Consider the following 26,373-nt stretch of genomic DNA (forward strand, 5'->3'; position numbering starts at 1 on the left):
TCCCTAAGCTATATGCGCTGCATATGCTAATCTACGCCCATCGTACAAACAAATTAAGCACATCTTCTATTAAGTGCTTAATACTCGATGTTCTAACGTCCAATCTTTAAATCTGAGTCCATTAAGACGTTCTAAGGCATAAATTTGGCAACGTTGTTCCTTTGCATGTTCCATATCTTCCCAACAACCCATTAAGACCTTTTCAAGAGTCAGAATGCATGCATTAGGTCAAAACACCCATCAAGACACCATTTTATTGCATGAATGAGTCAAAGGACCTTAGATCTACTCTTCTTAAGCACTGGAGTTGCTCCAACTCTCTAGAGATGATCTATAAACACAAAAAAGGAGAATATAGAAACCCTAACTGGATCTAATGAATAAGATTGCAAGATCAAGACTTTATACCTCTAGAAGCCCTTCAAGGTGAACTAGATGAAGATTCTTGAAGCCTAATGACACTCCAAGCTTGCTTAGAAATTCCTTCTTCTTGAATAAACTCTAAAATGGCCACAAATATACTCCTTAATCTCAAAAACACTCTTACAAGGGATCTTTGGCGTAAAAGAGCGAAATGAGGCTATGGAGGCTGATTAGGGTTTGGTCCAAGAGGCTTAATGGTGTTTAAATAGGTGTCAAGTCTGAGAATTAGGGTTTTGGCCCTCTGTCGCATATGCACCGCATACCTATATGCACGCCCTATGTACACGGCCACCCTTCGCGTTCATGCATCCTTATTACGCTAAGCGTACTCCTTGAGTATACCCCGCGTACTAAGTGACCTTTTATGCCATCCTTTCTATTTCAATTGTCTAAACAGTAATACCAAATTTGGAGTGTTACAACTCTCCTCCACTTACAACTCTCCCCTACTTGAACTAGACTTTGTCCTCGAAGTCCATAGATGCAAATAGATCGGGGTAATGCTCCCGCATCTCATCCTTCGGCTCCCATGTCCATTTGGAGCCTATTCGGTGTTGTCATTGCACCTTCACCAGCTTCACCTCCTTGTTACGAAGAACCTTAGTCTTTCTATTTAAAATTGCAATGGGTCTCTCAATGTAGTTCAGGCTCTCATCAACCTGAATGTCGTCCAATGAAATAATTGTGTCCTCGTCAGTGACACACTTCCGAAGCTGAGACACATGGATGGGGTTGTGAATCTGGCTAAGCTCTTCCAGCAGATCCAAACGGTAAGCCACCTTGCCCACCCGGGCAAAAACCCTGAATGGACCAATATATCGGGGCCCTAACTTGCCCCTCTTCTGAAACCTAATGACTCCCTTCCATGGTGACACCTTCAGTAAAACAAAGTCCCCCACCTGATACTCAAGATCCGATCGGTACCGGTCACCTTAGCTTTTCTAACGGCTCTGTGCGACTCGTAGCCAGTCGCGCACTTGCTGAATCAAATAGGTAGTCCGGATCACCACCTCGGTGCTCCCCATGACTCAGTGTCTAACCTCGCCCCAACAAACATGGATCCGACACCTCCGACCATACAACAACTCAAACGGGGGTCGGTCGATACTAACATGATAACTATTGTTATTTGAAAACTCTTCTAGTGGGAGGTATGTATCTCAACTCCCACCAAAGTCCAATACACAAGCTCAAAGCATATCCTCCAGTGTCTGGATCGTCCTCTCACTCTGGCCATCTATCTGGGGGTGGTAAGCCGTGCTAAAATGTAACTGAGTGCCCAGTTCCTCGTGGAACTTCCTACAAAATCTAGATGTAAATCGAACATCCCAGTCAGAGACCACCGACACTAGCACCCTATGCCTAACCACCACCTCTTGCACATAAATATATGTTGATTTCTCAGCGTAGATGCTCTCGGAGATCGGAATAAAGTGGGCACTCTTCATCAACCTATCCACAATAACCCATATGGCATCCACACCCTTTGTTGTCCTCGGTAACTTCGTTATGAAGTCCATGGTGATCTCTTCCCATTTCCACATAGGAATGGGTAACGGCTGAATCTTGTCGTGAAGCCTTTGATGTATGGCCTTGAACTTCCTGCAGGCTAAGCACCGCTCCACGAACCACTCAATATCTTGCTTCATTCAGGGCCACCAGTAAGTCAACCTCAGATCCCTATACATCTTTGTCCCCCCTCCCCGGGTGAATAGAAAACTTGGATCTGTGTGCCTCCTCCCGGATCTTCTGTCTCACACCCCCGGTTACCGGTACCCACCCGGCCACACTGTGTCAGAAGACCTCAGCTATCCCGAATAAACAAGGGAAACTGACCTCGAATCCGCTCTATCTTCCAATTCGCTTTCTTCAAGCCCTCCACTTGAGCCATCTTGATCATATCTAGCAGTGGAGAGAACACTGTCATCCTCAAACAAACGTTCTTGATCGGAGAATCCATCGTCTTGCGGCTCAAGGCATCAGCCACCACGTTGGCCTTCCCTGGATGATAAAAGATCTCACTATCATAATCTTTAAGTACATCCAACCACCTCCTATGTCACATCTTTAGGTTCTGTTGATCCATCAAATGCATTAAACTTTTGTGTCAGTGAAGATGGTGCACCGAACTCCATATAAATAGTACCTCCAAATCTTGAGGGCAAACAGCACAGCCCCAAATTCCAGGTCGTGTGTAGGGTAGTTCACCTCGTGAGGCTTCAACTGCCTCGAGGCGTATGCAACCACATGCCCCCTTTGCATCAATACTACGCCTAACCTCGAGATCGATGCATCACAATACACTACCAAATCATCCAGCCCCTCAGGTAGTACGAGAATCGTATCCTCACATAACCTCTGTCTCAGGATCTCGAAAGCCGACTGCTGATTCGGGCCCCATCGAAATGTCACATTCTTCTTGGTCAGGCGGGTCAAAGGCACCGCAATCTTGGAGAAATCCTGGATGAATCTCCAATAGTACCCCGCTATACCCATAAAGCTATGAATCTCAGATGTTTTCTTCGATACTTCCCACCGCATCACTACCTCAACCTTGGTTGGATCCACCGAAATACCCTCCTGTTTGATGATGTGCCCTAAAAATTGCACCTCTCGCAACCATAAATCACACTTTGAGAACTTGGCATAAAGCCTTTCCGTTCTCAGTGTCTCCAATAACTTCCTCAAATGTTGCTCGTGCTGCTCCTTGGTCTTAGAATAGACCAAAATATCATCAATAAACACAATCATTGACCGATCCAACATCGGTCTACACACCCTGTTCATGAGATCCATGAACGTTGTTGGGGCGTTGGTGAGCCCGAATGGCATCACCACAAACTCATAGTGCCCATACCAAGTCTTGAAAGTTATCTTCGGTATATCCTCATCCCGAATCCACATTTGATGGTACCCCAACCAAAGATCAATCTTGGAAAACCAAGACTCACCCTGTAGCTGATCGAACAAATTATTGATCCTCGGTGGCGGATAACGGTTTTTCAGCATTATCTTGTTCAGCTCTCGATAATTAATACACATCCTGTGTGAACTGTCCTTCTTTTTCATGAATAGGATCGGTGCTCCCCACGGGGAACTGCCTGGACCGATAAATCCTCGGTCTACCAGCTTCTGAAGCTGCATAGATAGCTCCTGCATCTCGGGCGAAGCTAGCCGGTACGGTGCCTTGGCTCTCGGAGCGGCACCCGACACCAAATCAATGAAAAACTCTACTTACGTCTCCGGAGGCACTCCAGGTAACTCCTCGGAAAAGGACAACTCGAAACTCCTGTACAACCGGCACACTACCTAAATCCGTCGAGGTCCCAACCCTCGTATCTGAGACATATGCCTAAAATCCTGAATAACCTTGCTGAATAAGTCTCCTAGCCCTCGAAGCTAAATAAAGGGTTGGCCCATATGAGGCCCTCTCTCCATGAATAACAAGTTCTCCCCCACTTGGGGTTCAAACCCTTACCAACTGGCATTCACAATCTATCATGGCCTGATTGGCCCCCAACCAGTCCATCCCGACGATCACCTTCAACCCTTGCAACGGTATCGGGACTAGATCAACATGAAACCTCTCCCCAAGCACATTCAGGACGCAGTCGTGATACACCCTTGCAGCACTCACAGTGCATTCATCTACAATCTCAACATCAAGCGGGGAATCCGAAATCCCCGGCGTGTCCCGGAACTTCTTGCTAAGTGCAGGACATACAAACAACCGGGTAGCACCCGAATCGAATAGAATGTGAGCCGACAGACCATTGACCAAAAAGGTCACTATACATGAGCGTATATATACACATAAGCAATACATATCAATATTAAGCAAGAAAGATAAAACACGTACCAGCCATAACGTCTTGCACTGCCCGAGCCTCCTCGGTAGTCAACTGAAATGTATGGCTCTTCACCGCTGGAGCATCCGCCTTAGCAAGGTGGCCATTAGTGATCCTCATTGTGGCGGGCGCAGGCACCACCGCTGCTCCTCCTCCTCCCTGCAACCTCAAACAATCGGTCCGTTTGTGGCCGGTCTGGTTGCAATGAAAAAAAATCTAGCCCTTCTTAGGGCAATCCCTGATCAAATGGCCCGACTAGCCACATGCATAGCATCCCGATCCTGCTGTCCGAAAATCCCCACTGTACGGCTTACCACACTTGGCACACCGGCCACTGCCCTGTTGGCCCCTAATGGAAGAATCCGAGGTCTTAGTAATTTTATCCTGACCTACTGCTATCTGTTACTGCTCGGGCTTCCACTTGGTGCAAAAATCCAACTCCATCTCTCGCTCACGGGCCTTCTCTACCACCTCATTCAGAGTTTTGCACCGTGTAAAGCTCACAAACTATCGGATATCATCCCTCAACATGGAATGATACCTCGTCCTTATCATATCCTTATGTGTAGCATACTGTGGGATCAACGTGCTCCTTCCCGAAACTTGGTGGTGATCTCCGCTACAATCTCAGTGGTCTACTGAAGCTCATGAAACTCCCTCACTAGCCGTTGCACCTCAATATGTGGTGCAAACTCCAAATTGAAATGTCTGACGAACTTTGCCTATGTTATCTCAGCAACACCGGCTGCTCCCACCTAGCTAGTCACCTCGCCCCACCAATCTCGGGCTTAATCCCTCAGCATACACGAAGCAAAACCCATACTTGTTGCATTATGGCAAGAACTCGTGTGATGGGCATTCTCCATGTCCTCCACCCAAGGTTGGTGAACTATGGGGTCCCTGACCCTAAAAACTCCGGCACCCCGCATGCATTGAACTCCCGAAATGAGGGAGTTCGAGCCCCGACCTAGCCCACAACAATCTCGGCTCTGAATGCCCATAGCCTCTCGTCCATGATCTCCATCATCCTTCTTGATAATATCTAGTAGTGGAGAGACCACCATCATCCTCAAACAAACATTCCTAATCGGAGTACCCACCGACTTTCGGCTCAAGGCATCGGCCGCTACGTTGGCCTTCCCTAGAAGATAAAAGATCTCGCAATCATAATCTTTCAGTGCATCCAACCACCTCCTTTTTCGCATGTATAGGTTCTATTGATCCATCAAATACTTCAAACTTTTGTGGTCGGTGAAGATGGTGCACCGAACTCCATACAAATAGTGCCTCCAAATATTGAGGTAAAACACCACTGCCCCCAATTCCATGTCGTGAGTGGGGTAGTTCGCCTCGTGAGGCTTCAACTTCCTCGAGGCATATACGATCACATGCCCTCTCTGCATCAGTACTGCGCCTAACCCCAAGATCGATGCATCACGGTACACTACCAAATCATCCAGCCCCTCAGGTAGTATGAGAATCAGAGCCTCACATAACCTCTGTCTCAGGGTCTCGAAAGCCGACTGCTGATCCGGACCCCATCGAAATTTCACATTCTTCTTGTTCATATTATTGTTGAACCTCATCTTTGTTTTTACAAATCTCGATAATTGTGTGATGTAAACAAAGTTATTTGAAATCATGTCAATCTGTTGTATGTACAACTCAGTAATCTTCTAAAACCTATAATTCTGACTATCGACTTCCTTTTATGCGATTATTGTGTGTGTACTTGGTTTTTGTGCAATTCATGTATGCATACTTCTTTATTATGCTTTTGAATTGCACAATTGTGGTGTGTGTAGGATTGGAGATGCAATGGCAAAGGCATGTGTCTTGTCGCAATTTTACTACCAGGCTGGAGAATCGAATGAAGTTGTAGTCACCTAGCCACCTAAATAGTCTTGGAACCAGGTGATTGCCATTTTTACTTGATTTTCTACTTGCTTCTGCTTCAAATTTCTATAATTTTGATGATTGGGTTCACCATATGAACTTACATGCCAGAATTACTTGCGAACATCCATAATTACACAAGATCTTTCAGGAATTTAATGTGGTTAGATCAATGCAGATACACAAGCTTCAAGTAGTACATTAATCATGAATGTGCAACTATATGTAGACTCTAGAGTGTAATATGAATCTTGATTTGATATAATTCTAACATCATGTTAATTTAATGGTTGATTCATCAGTGGGCAATGGGCACCATCTTCAGGTCCAACCTCCATTACACATGACATAAACAGCTGGAGTTTTAGTAGGGTATGCTTCATTTCTTTATTTTCATATACAAACACCTTTTGATTATTATACTATATATTTTGAGGTGTTAAATTGTTTTATAGGATCCAAGTGAAAGCCAAACAGTGATTCGCACAAACAGTATAAGATCAAATTTAAATGAAACGAATCAGTCACGTAAAAAAGCTGAACCTGCATATTATTTTGTGGGAATGCATTGCATATTTGATCAATGCAAATCCATGCATAATTAATTTTCTAGGATCAATTTGTCCCCAATCCTTGTTTTATCATTGTTACATTTATTTATTTTTTATAACATTTCTCCGGTTACTGTAATAAAGTTTGGGAATAGGACCTCTGATTTACATGCATTTGGAGCAACGGATGGAACTTTGACAGTTTGTACTGTTTCTGAGCCACCTTCAGTTATGAACAAGTTAAATGGTCACTCAAAAGATGTCACAGTTTGGAATATCTGGTATTTGCTCTTTAATCTTTTGAAAATCAGAAAACCATCTTGGTTTCATCTTACTTGCAAAAGTTTCTCCAAGTCATGAGCTTCTCCCAATTGTATATTTTCAACTCTGAAGATGGTGATGCAAACAAGTAAACATGGCTACACAATCAGTTTTCTTGATATTGTATGAAACTTTTATACAATTCCAAATTATGTTTTATGTTTTAGTAAACAATTGTATAAGATATTCAAATGTTTTGATATTGTATGATTTAATGTTTTTGTAGTTAAATTTAGTGTTTTTGCGCTTTTGTATTTGAAAAAACTTGAAAAGTAAACAAAAATAGAAGTTGAATGTAAATTCTATATAATATCTATAGAGACGACATTTCGTAGCTATAGGTCTAGCTATGGAGACGACATGTCGTATCTATAGGTCTAGCTATGGGGGCGACTTGTCATCTCTATAGGTCCAGCAATGGGGATGACAACCCCAAACCAACAACAACGATATTTCGTCTCCAAAAGGTACCTATGGCGACGATATCTATAGTGACGACCCAAATTAACTATTGCGACGGGGCTATAGAGACAAAGGCTATAGAGACGACTTGTCGTCACAACCACCTATAGAGACGACTTTCTATAACCTATAGAGACGACATTTGTCGTCCCTATAGGTCTCGTTTCTTGTAGTGATGTACTATTTCAATATAATAATTAAAATAAATGTAGTAATAAATGGATATCAATTTAATTAATGGACTTAGCTTATTATTTCAAATTTTCCAAATTAAAGCTCATTAGTTTATTTTATTTATTTATTTAAATTTAAAAGATAAAAAATCAATTTTAATAATTCATTATTTTTCTTATTTTTTTATAAATCCAAAGTTCTTAAATATTTAGTCATTTATATTTATTTTTTTTAAATAATCCATATAATATATGGGTCACACCTAGTTACAGAATATAACCCCATTTAGGATGCACTAAGAGAGATTTATGTACATAATGATTATACTGAATAAACACAACATTGTAAAATTCTAATCTCGTTGTCATTAAAAACCAATGACCCAAGCCACCATCACCCATATGAGTTGCAAAATAGCCCCTTAACCCCATAAATGCTCAATTTGACAACCCCCGCCCCCCAGGCTTCGTTGTGGCTGAGGCTGATGAGAACATCAACCTTTGGTTCGTTTTTAAATTCGGTTGGGTGATTTACGGACTAATTCGAACTTCACTTTCATAATCGGCAGACAGAAGGTAGCACTAACATCATTAACGCTAAAGTAAGATATAATTAATCTTAAATAGATATGAAGGAAATGTGAACGCTTTCTTTAAATGACGAAATAAATGGCATCTTTGATTCGAATTCAAGACTTACTAATACCTGACATAAACTTAAATTAATTACTTATGAAAAAAGAGATTACCTATATAATTGTTTTTACAAATTCCCACCAACAAACATACGTATAATGTTTATATTCTTGACTTATTTGCGATAACAATGTTCACAATAAATTTAGACGCAACAAATACTGAAATACCTTTCTCTACAGAAAATTTACTTACCGATCTTTTGAACATACTATGAAGATATAAAAACAGAAATGTTGAAAATTAAATACCGAGAGTATTTCAAGGACTACAATTATGACAACTAAATAAAAATATTAATTATCTCATTCTTGTTACCAATATAAATACCAAAAGAATGTCGAGCAAATTCAAAGTAAAATGGCGTTCAACCTTCAAAACCCATTTTCCATTTTTATTTTTGTGTGTTCAACTGCTTCTCTTTTTGCAAGAAATTCTTTGTGTTCAAGCGATGACCTCTTCGCAAATGGAGATGGGTTTTCACCTGCTCTAGGAACATGGTATGGAGATCCAAGAGGCGCCGGAAGTGGTAACAAAATCTCAATATAATTTGTTTCATTTTCGGGAAAACATCTCATTACTTGTGAAGAACATTAGTATTCATTTTATCAAATATATCTACAGGAGGAGCTTGTGGATGGGCTAATGATGTACAGTCACCACCATACTCAGCCATGATAGCAGCAGGAAATTCTAGGATTTATTTACAAGGAAAAGGATGTGGGGATTGTTATCAGGTGAAGAAGTTAATCCCAAATTGATTTTCTTGATTATGATTATATATATATATATATATATATATATATATATATATATATATAACTTGACTATTGTGGTTAATTCTTCTCAGATTAAATGCAGTCGAGAGCCATACTGCTCTCTGAACCCTATTACTGTAACAATAACTGACGAGTGCCCAGGTGCATGTAACAATGTTCCATTCCATTTTGATTTAAGCGGGACTGCTTTTGGTGCAATGGCGAATCCAGGACATGCTGATAACCTCCGTAATCTCGGCCAAGTTGATATTCAATATCGAAGGTACGTGCATGATTTTATTAAACGAGTGATTGAGTATATATAACAAAGATCATTATCTAATAAGACAGTCTAGCTACGTACATGTGTAGGGTGCCATGCTACTATGGGAAAACAAAGATCGCTTTCAAGATTGATGCAAAGACAAACCCTAACTGGTTCGCAGCTGCAATTGAGTTTGAAGATGGTGATGGTGGACTTAGGTCAGTAGAGATAGCTTCGGCTGGTAGTCAACAGTTTGTTCCAATGAAGAATATTTGGGGTGCGGTTTGGGAAGCCGACGTCAGCCCATCTTTCCATGGCCCATACTCGTTCAGGCTCAAGTCTCCAACCGGCAAGGTAGTGGTAGCTTCTAATGTCGTTCCGAATGGCTTTGTACCTGGTCAAACTTATTTCTCAAACGTCAACTTTTAGCTGCTAGCAACGTTTATCGATAGATTAATTGGATCAAAACTGAAGTAACATTTTCAGCTTAGTTTGACTATAATGTATGCCATCTAGAAATTAGAAGGTTGATCCTTAAGATGGTTATGTGTAAGACCCTACCTTTTAATTATATCATTTTAAAATACTATTTATGTTTACAAAGCATAATGTTTAGCCAAGACTTATTCCATTTATGTTATTTTTGTCGTTAGATAATTATAAGATTCAAGGGGTTTAATTATGACTTTTACAATACACAAAAATAGTAGCTAGTATGATGCTTTCCACTTTTGAGTTCCCAAAAATAAGCTTTTTTCTTTCCCAAAATCCCATGTAAGTGATCCAAATCATTTCTATTTATCTCCAACATCTAAATCTCAGTACATGTCATATTAAAACAAAAATATATATTTTATTCTGAACAATTTCCATATATCAATAGTATAAAATCATCCCATGTTGTAACATATGCAATGTAATGTGTGATTCAAACATATAAAAGTTTTGGGAGACCACGCATGAGACCCTGTTGTCGTCGAAATTATTGGCTTGTCTACCATTTTGGATGACTTATCAATCCCTTATACCCTTGGTCTTCCCAAATTCACAACTTCAAGTCATACTTGGCATGGCAACGCCACTGTCCCTTATTGACATGGTTGTATATATGGGCGAAGATAGTAGGGGGTTGTCGGATGTTTTTGTTAGGTTTTTAAGGTTACAAAATTCATGTGGTGGAAAATAACTTAACCCTTAAGTTCACATGCAACCTAATTAGATCTATGGTTTCACTATTGAAAGCTATAAATCATGAACATCAAAGAACCCTAGTATGGAAACCCTAGAAATTTCGAAAATAATAAAAGGTTAGGGTTTACATACCTTTTAGTTATTTTTTGTAAATAACTAATCAAATCATTCTTCAAAAACTCTTGGAAGCAAGCACTAGAAATCTCGTGTCTTTGATGGTTCACACCCAAGGGAAAATTTCATATTTATCCTTCCAAACTTTAAGAATGTCCTTATAAAATATTAAGTTACGTATATGTCATTTTAAAACTATAACATTTACGTATTTATCCAACCCTATATTTTAATTAGAATTACAGGATTTTAATATTATAAAAGTTATATAAAATTCAAAACTATATATAACTTTACCAAAATACCCTTTACAATTAAATCCAAAATAATTTTATTCAATTAAGCGTGTAACTAATCCAATTCAAGGCCTTTTTCTCTTTACTTAATCGATTCATACACCATCCTTTTCACCATTTGCCTCACCTTCTTCTCTCATATACCCTCTATCGACGACCATCACCTGTAAACCAGTGTCGCCTTCATGCCAAACTACTTTGAAAACCCAATTCGACGAAAACTCTTCATCGTAGTGACCTAGGTACAACCTCCCCTGTTCACGACTAGATCACTGTAACGCACGATTTCCTCCTCCTGTTCTCATCAATTACTACCAGTTGAAGCCTCACCACTTTGCCGAAGATGTGTCTCAACCCCTATTTCGTCGCCTTCCCCTGCTGCAGTAAACATAAAATCCCAAAGTAGAACCTGAATTCTAATCTCCCTGTGATTTGTGTTGTTAAGGTTTTACATTTGTATCCAATTTCACACTTTGTTGGTCTGGATCATCTTTCTTGGTTTCAAAACATCAAAATTATTTTTTTAATCTACTTTAGGGAATATATTAGCTTAGGAGCCCCAATTTTCACGACATGAAGAAGAAAACAGCTTCTTGAAAGTCTTGAAGATTTCATGTTTTTGAGGTTTAGTTTTGACTTGTTTGAGGTTTTTGATGGGTTTGAGCCATAAGAACTTTCCTATGTGCACATACAAACCCTAATGCTTGGATCTAAGTTTCTCTAATTGAACATGCAATGTATCCAAGACTTCTATTGATAGATCTTGTATAAACATTCAAATCATAACATACGAAATCGGATCTAAAGGAATACCTTGAGTTGCTTGCTTGAATCTTCTTGTCTTTGGGGCTTAGAGTCACAATTGGCACTCCTCTAATGGCTTACAAACACCAACTAGCAAGAGGATGATAATAGAGAGAGAGAGAGGAGGGTGAGAAATCGGCTAGGGTTACTCCAATAACAAGGGTGCCGATTTCCTCAACGCCATGGGTCTATATATACTAGTGAGCCTCTTAGGGTTTCACCCTTAAAACACTAATTGAATAACTTAGGCCCTAAGCAATCCAATATCCTTATTGATAAGCCTTTGGACGATTTCTAGGCTCTTCCAAACCCTAAAATCATCCACCCTCTTATTCATAAGGAATCACAGCCCAAAATACAACTATCATACAATTGACAGTTTATGCCCCTTTATTTAATTAATCTCTTTAAGTCACCAAATTAATTCATAATAATTTATGAATTATATTAATCAAATAACAATATTATTATTCTTTATATTATGCTCATAATATATTAATAATATTTCTTCTCTCATTATAAATCATCATGTCAAGTTGCTATGGTGAAGGCAACCCAAAAGGACCATGCTGAACCGGGTCAAATACTTACCAAATATAGTTATAGCCTTAAACACTAATCCAACAGTCTCCCAATTGGATATGTCTAGTAACTATATATGCAAATACAAACTGATTAGCAATCGTAGCTCTCAAAGACGCTGTCAACTCTGATCTTATCAGTTCTGTCCTTTAGGTAAGGGATCGTACAGTCCTCTGTTCAGATATCATGCGGACACAATCACAATCCAGCGTTTAGTTTCTTGATCTCATATTTATTCTCCATAGAACTTAATCTAACACATCAATTAAGTTCTGACCGGGCCCGACACATAAGTCAAATCAAATCATCGAGCGGCCGAGATATCGCTTTTACCCTCTTAGGATAAAAGTAACAGATAAACTTCGACTTATATGCATTTACTTATTCGCTAATCAATCATACACAACAATGTGTTTTATAACATCAATTTACTGATGCGGTTTCACATCATCAATGTACAACCAATTAACAAATAACAAACCATATATCTAGGTTTTAAGACCATATGATGTTATCATCTTGCGAGCACTTACAATCTATATATATATATATATATATATATATATATATATATATATATATACACCTTAAAGTGATTCCAGCAAACACGGGTTTGTTCCAATGCTCAAAACTAGTTCATAAGCACTCATGAATGTTGCAGCAAACATTTGTTATGTCTAATACCATTTAGACAATCTACATACCAATTCATGAAAATCTTCTTTCATACCTACTTCCAACATATGAACGATTGTGGATCATTTGAATAATTCAATTATTCTTAATAACTTAATTATTCAGGAAGTCAAAACATGCAAAGTGAAACAACAGTTAAACGATCAACATAAGACAATAACTTTACTCATAAATAATACTCCTTTATTTAATCATCAAATGTCAATTACATTTATCTATTATAAGTTTCTAAAACTATCTAATCTAAACTAATATCATCTTTCAGCCCAATACTCCTAGCATGCTGCATGTGCTTAACCCTACTCAGTCCCTTCGTAAGCAGATTTGTTGGGTTATCTTCTGATGATATCCTCTTAACCACGAGATGTCCTTCTTCTACTCGATGTCTAATAAAGTGATATTTTCTGTCGATATGACGAGATCTACCATGATCCCTCGGTTCCTTGGTCAACGCAACCGCTCCTCCATTATCACAGAAAATTTCCATAGGCTCCTTTATGGCAGGTACAACTCCAAGATCACCAATGAAGTTCTTCAACCATATTGCCTCCTTCGATGCTTCGCTTGCTGCAATGTACTTTGATTCACACGTTGAATCAACTACGGTTTCCTGCTTGGAACTTTTCCAAGTTACTGCTCCTCCATTAAGGGTAAAGACCCAGCCCGACTGCGAAAGATAGTTGTCCCTGTCGGTCTAAAAACTGGTGTCACTATAGCCTCGTACCTTTAAGTCATCACTCCCTCCGAGAACTAAAAACCATTCTTTGGTAATCCGAAGGTACTTAAGGATATTCTTGACCGCAATCCAATGGGTTCTGCCAGGGTTCCCTTGATATCTACTGACCATGCTCAAAGCAAAGGCCACATCAGGGCGAGTACAAGTCATAGCATACATGATTGAGCCAACTGCGGAAGCGTAAGGTACTCGGCTCATCTCTACTATCTCGGCTTCGGTACTCGGACTTTGAGTCTTACTCAACTCGGCATTACTTTGTATCGGTAATTCTCCCTTCTTCGAATTCTCCATACTAAAACGTTTTAGTACTTTATCTAAGTAAGTGTTCTGACTAAGTCCTATTAGTCTCTTACTTCGTTCTCTCACTATCCTTATTCCCAAAATATAGGAAGCCTCTCCGAGGTCCTTCATAGCGAAGCACTTCCCGAGCCAGGACTTAACCTCATGCAGTGTCGGGACGTCGTTTCCTATGAGTAGTATGTCATCGACATACAGAACGAGGAAGCTGACTATACTCCCACTGGCTTTGACATATACACATGATTCATCTTCGCTTCGTACAAATCCAAACTCTTTGACTTTCTCATCAAAGCAAAGATTCCATCTGCAAGACGCTTGCTTAAGTCCATAAATGGACTTCTCAAGCTTACACACTCTATTTGGATGCTTCGGATCCAGAAAACCCTCTGGCTAAGCCATGTAAACATCCTCAGCCAACTTCCCGTTAAGGAAAGCAGTCTTGACATCCATTTTCCAAATCTCATAATCATGAAATGCGGCAATAGCTAGCATCACTATAACGGACTTTATCTTCGCAACTCGTGAGAAGGTCTCATCATAATCAACTCCGGGAGTTTGAGTAAAGCCCTTCGCAACCAATCGCGCCTTATATGTGTGTACATTCCCATCCACGTCATTCTTCTTCTTGAAGATCCATTTCCACCCAACGGTCTTATGTCCGGGCACATTATCAACCAAATTCCAAACTTGGTTGTCATACATGGATTGGATCTCGCTGTCTATTGCCTCTTTCCATTTAGCAGACTCTGGGCCTGCCATGGCTTCCTTATAGCTATTAGGTTCATCTAGATTTATTAGTGTACCATCACTAATATACGTGTCCCCTTCGGTAGTAATATGAAAACCATAAAACTGGGGTTGAACTCTAACTCTTTCGGAACGTCTAAGAGGTAAGGACTGGTCAATAGGTTCAACCGGAGTTTCCTCCTCGGGTTGAATGCCAGCGGTAGAGGTTCCTTCATCAATCGATTCTTTAATCTCTTCAAGCTCGATTTGCCTCCCACTGTCTCCTTGGCTTATAAGTTCTCGCTCTCAGAAAACCCCTCTCCTCGCAACGAAGACAACATTTTTATTCGGTCTATAGAAGAGATATCCAAAGGATTTCTGCGGGTAGCCGATGAAAATACATCGCTCACTACGAGGTCCAAGCTTGTCATGAGTATCTCGTCTTACGAAAGCCTCGCAACCCCAAACCTTGATATGTGCCAACGAGGGAGCTTTCCCTGTCCACATTTCGTGATGTGTTTTGGCAACCTTCTTAGTAGGGACTCGGTTAAGGATATGGGCGGCAGTCTCTAAGGCATACCCCCAGAATGAGATAGGTAGTGAAGCACGGCTCATCATAGAACGAACTATGTCTAACAAGGTTCGATTACGCCTTTCTGCCACACCATTAAATTGTGGTGTCCTAGGCAGCGTCAATTGCGAAACTATTCCGCATTCCTTGAGATAGTCGTGGAATTCAAGACTTAGGTACTCTCCTACTCGATCGGATCGAAGCATCTTGATTTTCCTGCCCAATTGATTCTCCACTTCATTTTTGAATTCTTTGAACTTTTCAAACGTTTCTGACTTCTGCTTGATTAACTAAATATACCCATATCTACTATAATCATCGGTAAAAGTCACATAGAAGCGGTTCCCAACCTTTGTGGTAGATCTAAAGGGTCCACATACATCGGTATGTATGAGGTCTAATAAACCCTCACCCCTTTCACATGTGCTAGTGAAGGGTGACTTGGTCATCTTTCCAAGTAAACAAGATTCGCATGTGTCTTCTTCCCTAAGGTCGAATGACTCCAACACTCCATCCTTTTGGAGTTGGGCTATGCGCTTCTTGTTGACATGTCCAAGACGACAATGCCACAAGGATGCTCTAACCATACTATTTGAAGAATCCATACACAACACATCATTTCCTAGGTTATCTACAACCATAATAGTTTCATAAATTCCATTACAAGGCATTGCTTCAAAGTATAAAACACCATTTATATAAGCATAAATACAACCATTCATATTATTAAATGAATATCTAAATCCTTGTTTAAACAACCCATGAAAAGAAATGATGTTTCGTGCCATATCTAGCGAGTAGCAACAATTATTTAAATCTAAATTCAATCCATTACTAAGCCCTAAAGAATACACTCCAATCTTGGTAACAGGCAACGATCTTCTATTCCCCATGATTAGATTTATTCTTCCGAGCTCCACATCTCTACTTCTTCCTAGTCCCTGCAAATCAGAACAAATGTGGTAACCACATCCTGTGTCAAGAACCCAAGAAATAGTGTGGGATGAATCACTATATTTAATTGTGTATATACCTGCAAAAGATGGCTTGATCTTTCCATCCTTGATGGCCTGCAGATATTCCGGGCAGCTTCTCTTCCAATGCCCTATTTTGTGGCAATGATGGCACTCTGCCTCCTTTGGGTTAGGGTTGGGTTTAGCAAGATCAACCTTGGTCCCACTAGAAGAGAAACCATCTCGGGACTTTCCCTTGCGGTGGCTCTTTGACGGAGCCTTCCTCTTTTTGCCCCTTCCCTGCCCTATAGCCAAAACAGGAGCAGTGGACGGATTGGGAGTTTGTGCAACAGAATTGTCCTTAAGGTTGCTCTCAGCAACCATTAGGAGCCCTTGGAGCTTTCTTAGGGTGACCTCTTCCTTGTTCATGTGGTAGGTCATCCTAAATTGGTTGTAACACAGAGGCAAGGAGTGAAGGACCATGTCGATTGCCAAGTCTTCCCCAAATTCGACATTCAACTTGCGAAGACGATCGACATACCTTTTCATCTTTTGCAAGTGTACAGTTAGGGATTCTCCATTTCCCATTTTAGTAGTGATCATGTTAGTGAAGATCTCGTAACGCTCCTGCCTCGCGTTTTGATGGTATCTCTCCAATAAGTCTTGATGCATCTCGTACGGATACATGTCCTCATAGGACTTTTGGAATTCGGCGTCATTGTGGCTATCATGATGCAATGAACTTCATTGCATCACGCTCATGAGTCTCAAAAGCAGTCATTTCAGCCGGAGTAGCGATTTCTGGATTGATCTTTTCAAGCTTCTCGTCAAGGACATACTCCTTGTCCTCGTAGCGAGCAATCGTGCGAATGTATCTTATCCATTCGCTAAAGTTCATTCCATCGAAAGTCACCTTTTGGAAAAGGCTCATCAATGTGAACGAGCTAGCAGCAGCGTTGTTTGCGTTTGACATCTACAAATAGAAAAGACAAAGTTTGATTAGAATTAAATCCCTAATTATCACCCACTATGAAAAATTAGGGCTAGGATCCAACAACATTATTTACATATTAGAAAAAGGGATGTCGTAATCCAACATGCAAACAATTTGAAGGTAAGTGAATGAAGATTCACTAATTCTCCACCACAAAACATAACTTTAAGTTTTATTTAGAATTCCTAGATTTCGATGAGATTCATTGAACTTTTCAATGGCATGTTTAAATCTCGATATGCCCCTCTCGCTTGTGACTGGGATGCCGAGGATCACAAAGTGGGTGTGAATAAACATGCAAATCTACACGGTGCCTTCATTGTTACAATCACCTATTCGACATGCCGGTAAACCACACACGCTCCACCGAACTATGATAAACAATGAATCACCCTTTGCCATCTTTTCTTAGAACCAATTAGTGTGCCGGTAAACCACACACGCTCCACTAACTTCTTAGCAAGGGTGCAAAGTGTAATTTCATGGGTTTGCATCAATTCACTTTTCCTAAAGTAACTAGGATTAGGAATTTGAAAAACATGTAGCTACTTTGTATTTCAATATTATGCTTTTAATGAGGAGATAGGGTTGCCCTATCCTACCCGTTCGGCTAACGACCCTCCACCGATGAAGCAAGCGGTGAGTGTGAGTGTACACCCATTAAGCGTCATTTTATAGGCAGCAACCTTATACCCACCTTATAGACTGGCTTCGTGAATGAGGCCTACTAACGGTAAGACTAGCATTTTAATTATATATATATATATATATATATATATATATGTATATATATATATATATATATATATATATATATATATATTAAACTTGTAATCATATAGTAGTATGGGGTTGAATTGTTGAATTTTAAACTTGTAAAATTCTAGGGTTTGAAATTTAAATTGTCTAAATAAAACTTTTAATCACAAAAATTAAATTTCAAAACTTGAGGACAAGTTTTAAACTTTTCAAAACATAAGGGATCAAATAACAAATAATTTAAATTAACCATTTAATCTCATAATTATCCATATTTGATTTATTTAAATGTCTCTTGCAAAACAATTTACCAATTTAAATTAAAATAATCAATTAATATCATATAAGGAAATTATTATTCAACTAATTGGTAAATATCTTTTGTTAGGTCAAGAATATACTCACATATATGTTAAAATTCGAATTTTATTGACCCATAAAGATTAAGGCAAGTTTCCATAAGAAAAACAACAAGAAATCCCGAAACAAGCTCCTTCTGATGCTCGAACTCGCCGAGTACCACAATGGACTCGCCGAGTCCACTATAGAACTCGCCAAGCTCATCAGGCAGAGGGACAAAAATCGAATTTTGCACTCAACAAGCAATCAACCTATGCATCAATTCAATAGAAACCAATCAAGGCTCTGATACCACTGATGGGTTTGAGCCATAAGAACTTTCCTATGTGCACATACAAACCCTAATTCTTGGATCTAGATTTCTCTAATTGAACATGCAATGTATCCAAGACTTCTATTGATAGATATAGTATAAGCATTCAAATCATAACATAAGAAATCAGATCTAAAGGAATACCTTGAGTTTTCTTGCTTGAATCTTCTTGTCTTTGGGGATTAGAGTCACAATTGTCACTCCTCTAATGGCTTACAAACACCAAATAGCAAGAGGATGATAATAGAGAGAGAGAGGAGGGTGAGAAATCAGCTAGGGTTACTCCAATAACAAGGGTGCCGATTTCCTCAACCCCATGGGTCTTTATATACTAGTGAGCCTCCTAGGGTTTCACCCTTAAAACCCTAATCGAATAACTTAGGCCATAAGCAATCCAATATCCTTATTGATAAGCCTTTGGATGATTTCTATCCAAAAATCGTCCACCCTCTTATTCATAAGGAATCACAGCCCAAAATACAACTATCATACAATTGACAGTTTATGCCCCTTTACTTAATTAATCTCTTTAAGTCACCAAATTAATTCATAATTAATTTATGACTTATAGTAATCAAATAACAATATTATTATTCTTTATATTATGCTCATAATATATTAATAATATTTCTTCTCTCATTATAAATCATCCTGTCAAGTTGCTATGGTGAAGGCAACCCAAAAAGACCATGCTCAACCGAGTCAAATACTTACCAAATATAGTTATAGCGTTAGACACTAATCCAACAGTTTTGTCATATTTAATTAGGTTTAATGCTAATTAAATCTATTTACTTCTATTTATTAATAATCTGGAAAGGGTAATTTAATACAGTCACCTTTTATTTTGATTTTTAAATATATTTTTTGGTATTAAATTGATTTATACCTCATTAAATTATAAGATTTGATATAAATGTGATTTTAATAGGTTAAGAAGGATATATACGTAATTATAAACTTTGAAAGGATACAAACGTAATTCCTAATGTTTGCAAGGACATATGTGAAATTTTTCTCACACCCAAACCCTAACAACTAAGGAAACTTGAAGAGATAGGAAAGGGATATGATTTTCGACTATTCTCTTAGTAGAAGTGATGGTCGAAAATGTGATGCCAAGAGACCCTATTTATAGCTGATACAAGAAGCTTTGGAAACCTTAATTGGAATATAATATTATTATTTTAAATTTGGTAATAATCCAACTCCTTAATTATCTTTAAGAGATATTTTAGAAACCCTATAATTTCTTCCCAAAACCGTCCACCACCTTGGGGAAGGTTTTGGAACCCCTATGTTCAACTATTGAACAATTACAACTTTAATCCTTGCACTTTAATTAATCTAATTAATAACAAAATTAATTGAAATTAATTTCTGATTGGTTTTTAATTAAATAATAATAATATTTCTAATTAATATATTATTCTCTTAATATATCAATAAATCATTTATTGTCATTTATTAATGTAACGACCAAATTCTAAAAAGAAATTTTTCATTTTTAAATAATCAAAACATTTCCAATAAACCACAAAATCTCAAGAACAACTGTTTTCAAATTCATAACATCAACAATTTTATTTTAAATATCAGAGTGTCCCATAAAAAAGCATGAGAGAGTGCATGTCGCGCCATCAAGCATTGCCCTTTCCCTTAGGCTCAGAAGTACCTAAAACAAACCAACAAACAGTAAGCTAATGCTTAGTGAATTCCCCAGAGCATACCTCACACAATCCACATAATCAAATGATCCCCATTAGCTATAAAAGCTACATAAACCATATAAGCCATGCATACAAACATATAAGGAAGTTGTGGGTTCCCCATGGTCTTACTCCAGGATGTCATGGGCTCCCCACATGGTCTTACACCTAAGTGTCATGGGCTCCCCACATGGTCTTACAACCAGGTGTCATGGGCTCCCCCCATGGTCTTTAATAGGAAAACTATGGGCTCCCCACATTGTCTTACATCCAGGTGTCATGGGCTCTCCCATGGTTTTCCATACAAGTATACCATATATACAACTAGCATACCTCCTAACACATAACCAATTACCATGCCACATAACACTACATCAACAAGTGTACCATATATCATAAAATGGGCTGCCTTGGTGCCTTTAACCCATTGGTATGGTGAGGAGACTCACCTCTATCTGCTGAATCCGAAAGATGCTCTCCTAACAGTCCGTGAACACTCGTGCTGTATAATAATACCATTACCCTAGGTTAGGACTGAACATTATCCAATCGAAGAACCCAAACCCCAAGTTCATTCACAATGGCCCAAAAGGTCTTCCTTTGCTAATGGGACCAAATTCGATGTCCAAAATTATTAATAGGCCTCATGGCCCAATAAAGCCCAACCATAGTAATCATGGCCCAATATAGCCCAACCATAGTAACCATGGCCCAAAACAGATAAGCTGGCCCACTAACTCAAAACGTGGCATGGCCCAGAGATTAATTAAGGCGCAAAGTGATTACAATCTCAAAACAAGTCCAAACCCATCTGAGGTGCGTACGCCTTGCATACCACCCTAGTACGTGTAGGGTACTGACTCCCTAAGCTATACGCGCTGCATATGCTAATCTACGCCCATCGTACAAACAAATTAAGCACATCTTCTATTAAGTGCTTAATACTCGATGTTCTAACGTCCAATCTTTAAATCTGAGTCCATTAAGACGTTCTAAGGCATAAATTTGGCAACTTTGTGCCTTTGCATGTTCCATATCTTCCCAACAACCCATTAAGACCTTTTCAAGAGTCAGAACCCATGCATGAGGTCAAAACACCCATCAAGACACCATTTTTATGGCATAAATGAGTCAAAGGATCTTAGATCTACTCTTCTTAAGCACTGGAGTTGCTCCAACTCTCTAGAGATGATCTATAAACACAAAAAAGGAGAATATAGAAACCCTAACTGGATCTAATGAATAAGATTGCAAGATCAAGACTTTATACCTCCAGAAGCCCTTCAAGGTGAACTAGATGCACATTATTGAAGCCTAATGACACTCCAAACTTGCTTAGAAATTCCTTCTTCTTGAATGAACTCTAAAATGGCCACAAATATACTCCTTAAGCTCAAAAACACTCTTACAAGGGATCTTTGGCGTAAAAGAGCGAAATGAGGCTATGGAGGCTGATTAGGCTTTGGTCCAAGAGGCTTAATGGTGTTTAAATAGGTGTCAAGTCTGAGAATTAGGGTTTTGGCCCTCTGTCGCATATGCCCCGCATACCTATATGCACGCCCTATGTACACGGCCACCCTCCGCGTTCATGCATCCTTATTACGCTAAGCGTACTCCTTGAGTATGCCCCGCGTACTAAGTGACCTTTTATGCCATCTTTTCTATTTCAATGGTCAAAACAGTAATAACAAATTTGGAGTGTTACAACTCTCCTCCACTTACAACTCTCCCCTACTTGAACTAGACTTCGTCCTCGAAGTCCATAGATGCAAATAGATCGGGGTAATGCTCCTGCATCTCATCCTTCGGCTCCCATGTCCATTCAGAGCCTATTCGGTGTTGTCATTGAACCTTCACCAGCTTCACTTCCTTGTTACGAAGAACCTTAGTCTTTCTATCTAAAATTGCAATGGGTCTCTCAATGTAGTTCAGGCTCTCATCAACCTGAATGTCGTCCAATGAAATAATTGTGTCCTCGTCTGTGACACACTTCTGAAGCTGAGACACATGGAAGGGGTTGTGAATCTGGCTAAGCTCTTCCAGCAGATCCAAACGGTAAGCCACCTTGCCCACCCGGGCAAAAATCCCTGAATGGACCAATGTATCGGGGTCCTAACTTGCCCCTCTTCTGAAACCTAATGACTCCCTTCCATGGTGACACCTTCAGTAAAACAAAGTCCCCCACCTGATACTCAAGATCCGATCGGTACCGGTCACCTTAGCTTTTCTGATGGCTCTGTGCGACTCGCAGCCAGTCGCGCACTTGTTGAATCAAATAGGTAGTCCAGATCACCACCTCATTGCTCCCCATGACTCGGTGTCTAACCTCGCCCCAACAAACATGGATCCGACACCTCCGACCATACAACAACTCAAATGGGGTTCGGTCGATACTAACATGATAACTATTGTTATTTGACAACTCTGATAGTGGGAGGAATGTATCTCAACTCCCACCAAAGTCCAATACACAAGCTCAAAGCATATCCTCCAGTGTCTGGATCGTCCTCTCTCTGGCCATCTATCTGGGGGTGGTAAGTCATGCTAAAATGTAACCGAGTGCCCAGTTCCTCGTGGAACTTCCTCTAGAATCTAGATGTAAATCGGACATCCCGGTCAAAGACCACCGACACTAGCACCCCATGCCTAACCACCACCTCTTGCACATAAATATATGTTGATTTCTCAGCGTAGATGCTCTTGGAGATCAGAATAAAGTGGGCACTCTTCATCAACCTATCCACAATAACCCATATGGCATCCACACCCTTTGTTGTCCTCGGTAACTTCGTTATGAAGTCCATGGTGATCTCTTCCCATTTCCACATAGGAATGGGTAACGGCTGAATCTTGTCATGAAGCCTTTGATGTTTGGCCTTCAACTTCCTACAGGTCAAGCACCGCTCCACGAACCACTCAATATCTTGCTTCATTCAGGGCCACCAGTAAGTCAACCTCAGATCCCTATACATCTTTGTGCCCCCCCCCCCCCCCGGTGAATAGAGAACTTGGATCTGTGTGCCTCCTCCAGGATCTTCTGTCTCACACCCCCGGTTACCGGTACCCACCCGGCCACACTGTGTCAGAAGACCTCAGCTATCCCGAATAAACAAGGGAAACTGACCTCGAATCCGCTCTATCTTCCAATTCGCTTTCTTCAAGCCCTCCACTTGAGCCATCTTGATCATATCTAGTAGTGGAGAGAACACTGTCATCCTCAAACAAATGTTCTTGATCAGAGAATCCATCGTCTTGCGGCTCAAGGCATCAGCCACCACGTTGGCCTTCCCTGGATGATAAAAGATCTCACTATCATAATCTTTAAGTACATCCAACCACTTCCTATGTCACATCTTTAGGTTCTGTTGATCCATCAAATGCATTAAACTTTTGTGTCAGTGAAGATGGTGCACCGAACTCCATATAAATAGTACCTCCAAATCTTGAGGGCAAACAGCACAGCCCCAAATTCCAGGTCGTGTGTAGGGTAGTTCACCTCGTGAGGCTTCAACTGCCTCGAGGCGTATGCAACCACATGCCCCCTTTGCATCAATACTACGCCTAACCTCGAGATCGATGCATCACAATACACTACCAAATCATCCAGCCCCTCAGGTAGTACGAGAATCGTATCCTCACATAACCTCTGTCTCAGGATCTCGAAAGCCGACTGCTGATTCGGGCCCCATCGAAATGTCACATTCTTCTTGGTCAGGCGGGTCAAAGGCACCGCAATCTTGGAGAAATCCTGGATGAATCTCCAATAGTACCCCGCTATACCCATAAAGCTATGAATCTCAGATGTTTTATTCGATACTTCCCACCGCATCACTACCTCAACCTTGGTTGGATCCACCGAAATACCCTCCTGTTTGATGATGTGCCCTAAAAATTGCACCTCTCGCAACCATAAATCACACTTTGAGAACTTGGCATAAATCCTTTCCGTTCTCAGTGTCTCCAATACCTTCCTCAAATGCTGCTCGTGCTGCTCCTTGGTCTTAGAATAAACCAAAATATCATCAATAAACACAATCATTGACCGATCCAACATCGGTCTACACACCCTGTTCATGAGATCGATGAACGTTGTTGGGGCGTTGGTGAGCCCGAATGGCATCACCACAAACTCATAGTGCCCATACCAAGTCTTGAAAGTTATCTTCGGTATATCCTCATCCCGAATCCACATTTGATGGTACCCCAACCACAGATCAATCTTGGAAAACCAAGACTCACCCTGTAGCTGATCGAACAAATTATTGATCCTCGGTGGCGGATAACGGTTTTTCAGCATTAGCTTGTTCAGCTCTCGATAATTAATACACATCCTGTGTGAACTGCTTGGACGGATAAACCCTCGGTCTACCAGCTTCTGAAGCTGCATAAATAGCTCCTGCATCTCGGGCGAAGCTAGCCGGTACGGTGCCTTGGCTATCGGAGCGGCACCCGACGCCAAATCAATGCAAAACTCCACTTACGTCTCCGGAGGCACTCCAGGTAACTCCTCAGAAAAGGACAACTCGAAACTCCTGTACAACCGGCACACTACCTAAATCCGTCGAGGTCCCAACCCTCGTATCTGAGACATATGCCTAAAATCCTAAACAACCCTGCTGAAGAAGTCTCCTAGCCCTCGAAGCTAAATAAAGGGTTAGCCCATATGAGGCCCTCTCCCCATGAATAACAAGTTCTCCCCCACTTGGGGTTCAAACCCTTACCAACTGGCGCTCACAATCTATCATGGCCCCATTGGCCCCCAACCAGTCCATCCCGACGATCACCTTCAACCCTCGCAACGGTATCGGGACTAAATCAACATGAAACCTCTCCCCAAGCACATTCAGGACGCAGTCGTGATACACCCTTGCAGCACTCACAGTGCATTCATCTACAATCTCAACCTCAAGCGGCGAATCCAAAATCCCCGGCGCGTCCCGGAACTTCTTGCTAAGTGCAGGACATACAAACAACCGGGTAGCACCCGAATCGAATAGAACGTGAGCCGACAGACCATTGACCAAAAAGGTCACTATACATGAGCGTATATATACACATAAGCAATACAAATCAATATCAGGCAAGAAAGATAAAACACGTACCAGCCATAACCTCTTGCACTACCCGAGCCTCCTCAGTAGTCAACTGAAATGTGTGGCTCTTCACCGCTGGAGCATCCGCCTTAGCAAGGTGTCCATCAGTGATCCTCATTGTGGCGGGCGCAGGCACCACCGCTGCTCCTCCTCCTCCCTGCAACCTCAAACAATCGGTCCGTTTGTGGCCGGTCTGGTTGTAATGAAAAAAAATCTAGCCCTTCTTAAGGCAATCCCTGATCAAATGCCCCGACTGGCCACATGCATAGCATCCCGATCCTGCTGTCTGAAAAGCCCAAATATACGGCTTACCGCACTTGGCACACCGGCCACGGCCCTGTTGGCCCCTACTGGAAGAATCCGAGGTCTTAGTATTTTTATCCGGACCTACTGCTATCTGTTACTGCTCGGGCTTCCACTTGGTGCAAAAATCCAACTCCATCTCTCGCTCACGGGCCTTTTCTACCACCTCATTCAGAGTTTTGCACTGTGTAAAGCTCACAAACTATCGGATATCATCCCTCAATATGGAATGATACCTCGTCCTTATCATATCCTCATCTGTAGCATACTGTGGGATCAACGTGCTCGTTCCCAAAACTTGGCGGTCATCTAACCACCTCCTTTGTCGCATGTATAGGTTCTATTGATCCATCAAATACTTCAAACTTTTATGGTCAGTGAAGACGGTGCACCGAACTCCATACAAATAGTGCCACCAAATATTGAGGTAAAACACCACTGCCCCCAATTCCATGTCGTGAGTGGGGTAGTTCGCCTCGT

General features: G+C 40.6%; 3 protein-coding genes across 3 annotated transcripts; 1 reads left to right on the plus strand and 2 right to left on the minus strand.

Annotated features, from left to right (window-relative positions):
* Positions 1-3,889: 3,889 nt before the first annotated feature.
* Positions 3,890-4,391, minus strand: LOC145076534 (uncharacterized). The gene is made up of 2 exons (XM_079022370.1): positions 4,283-4,391; positions 3,890-4,212 (listed from the first exon to the last, which is right to left on the minus strand). The coding sequence occupies exons 1-2, from the start codon at positions 4,389-4,391 to the stop codon at positions 3,890-3,892; spliced, it is 432 nt and encodes a 143-aa protein (XP_078878496.1).
* A 4,339-nt stretch (positions 4,392-8,730) lies between these two features.
* On the plus strand, positions 8,731-9,822 carry LOC145076535 (expansin-B15-like). The gene is made up of 4 exons (XM_079022371.1): positions 8,731-8,899; positions 8,995-9,107; positions 9,221-9,411; positions 9,501-9,822. The coding sequence occupies exons 1-4, from the start codon at positions 8,731-8,733 to the stop codon at positions 9,820-9,822; spliced, it is 795 nt and encodes a 264-aa protein (XP_078878497.1).
* Positions 9,823-25,206: 15,384 nt separating this feature from the next.
* On the minus strand, positions 25,207-25,708 carry LOC145076536 (uncharacterized). Its single transcript, XM_079022372.1, has 2 exons — positions 25,600-25,708; positions 25,207-25,529 (listed from the first exon to the last, which is right to left on the minus strand). The coding sequence occupies exons 1-2, from the start codon at positions 25,706-25,708 to the stop codon at positions 25,207-25,209; spliced, it is 432 nt and encodes a 143-aa protein (XP_078878498.1).
* Positions 25,709-26,373: the final 665 nt, after the last annotated feature.

Source organism: Lactuca serriola, chromosome 9 (genome assembly GCF_051521515.1).
Source record: "Lactuca serriola cultivar US96UC23 chromosome 9, Lser_US96UC23_V15, whole genome shotgun sequence".
Lineage (NCBI taxonomy): Eukaryota > Viridiplantae > Streptophyta > Magnoliopsida > Asterales > Asteraceae > Lactuca > Lactuca serriola.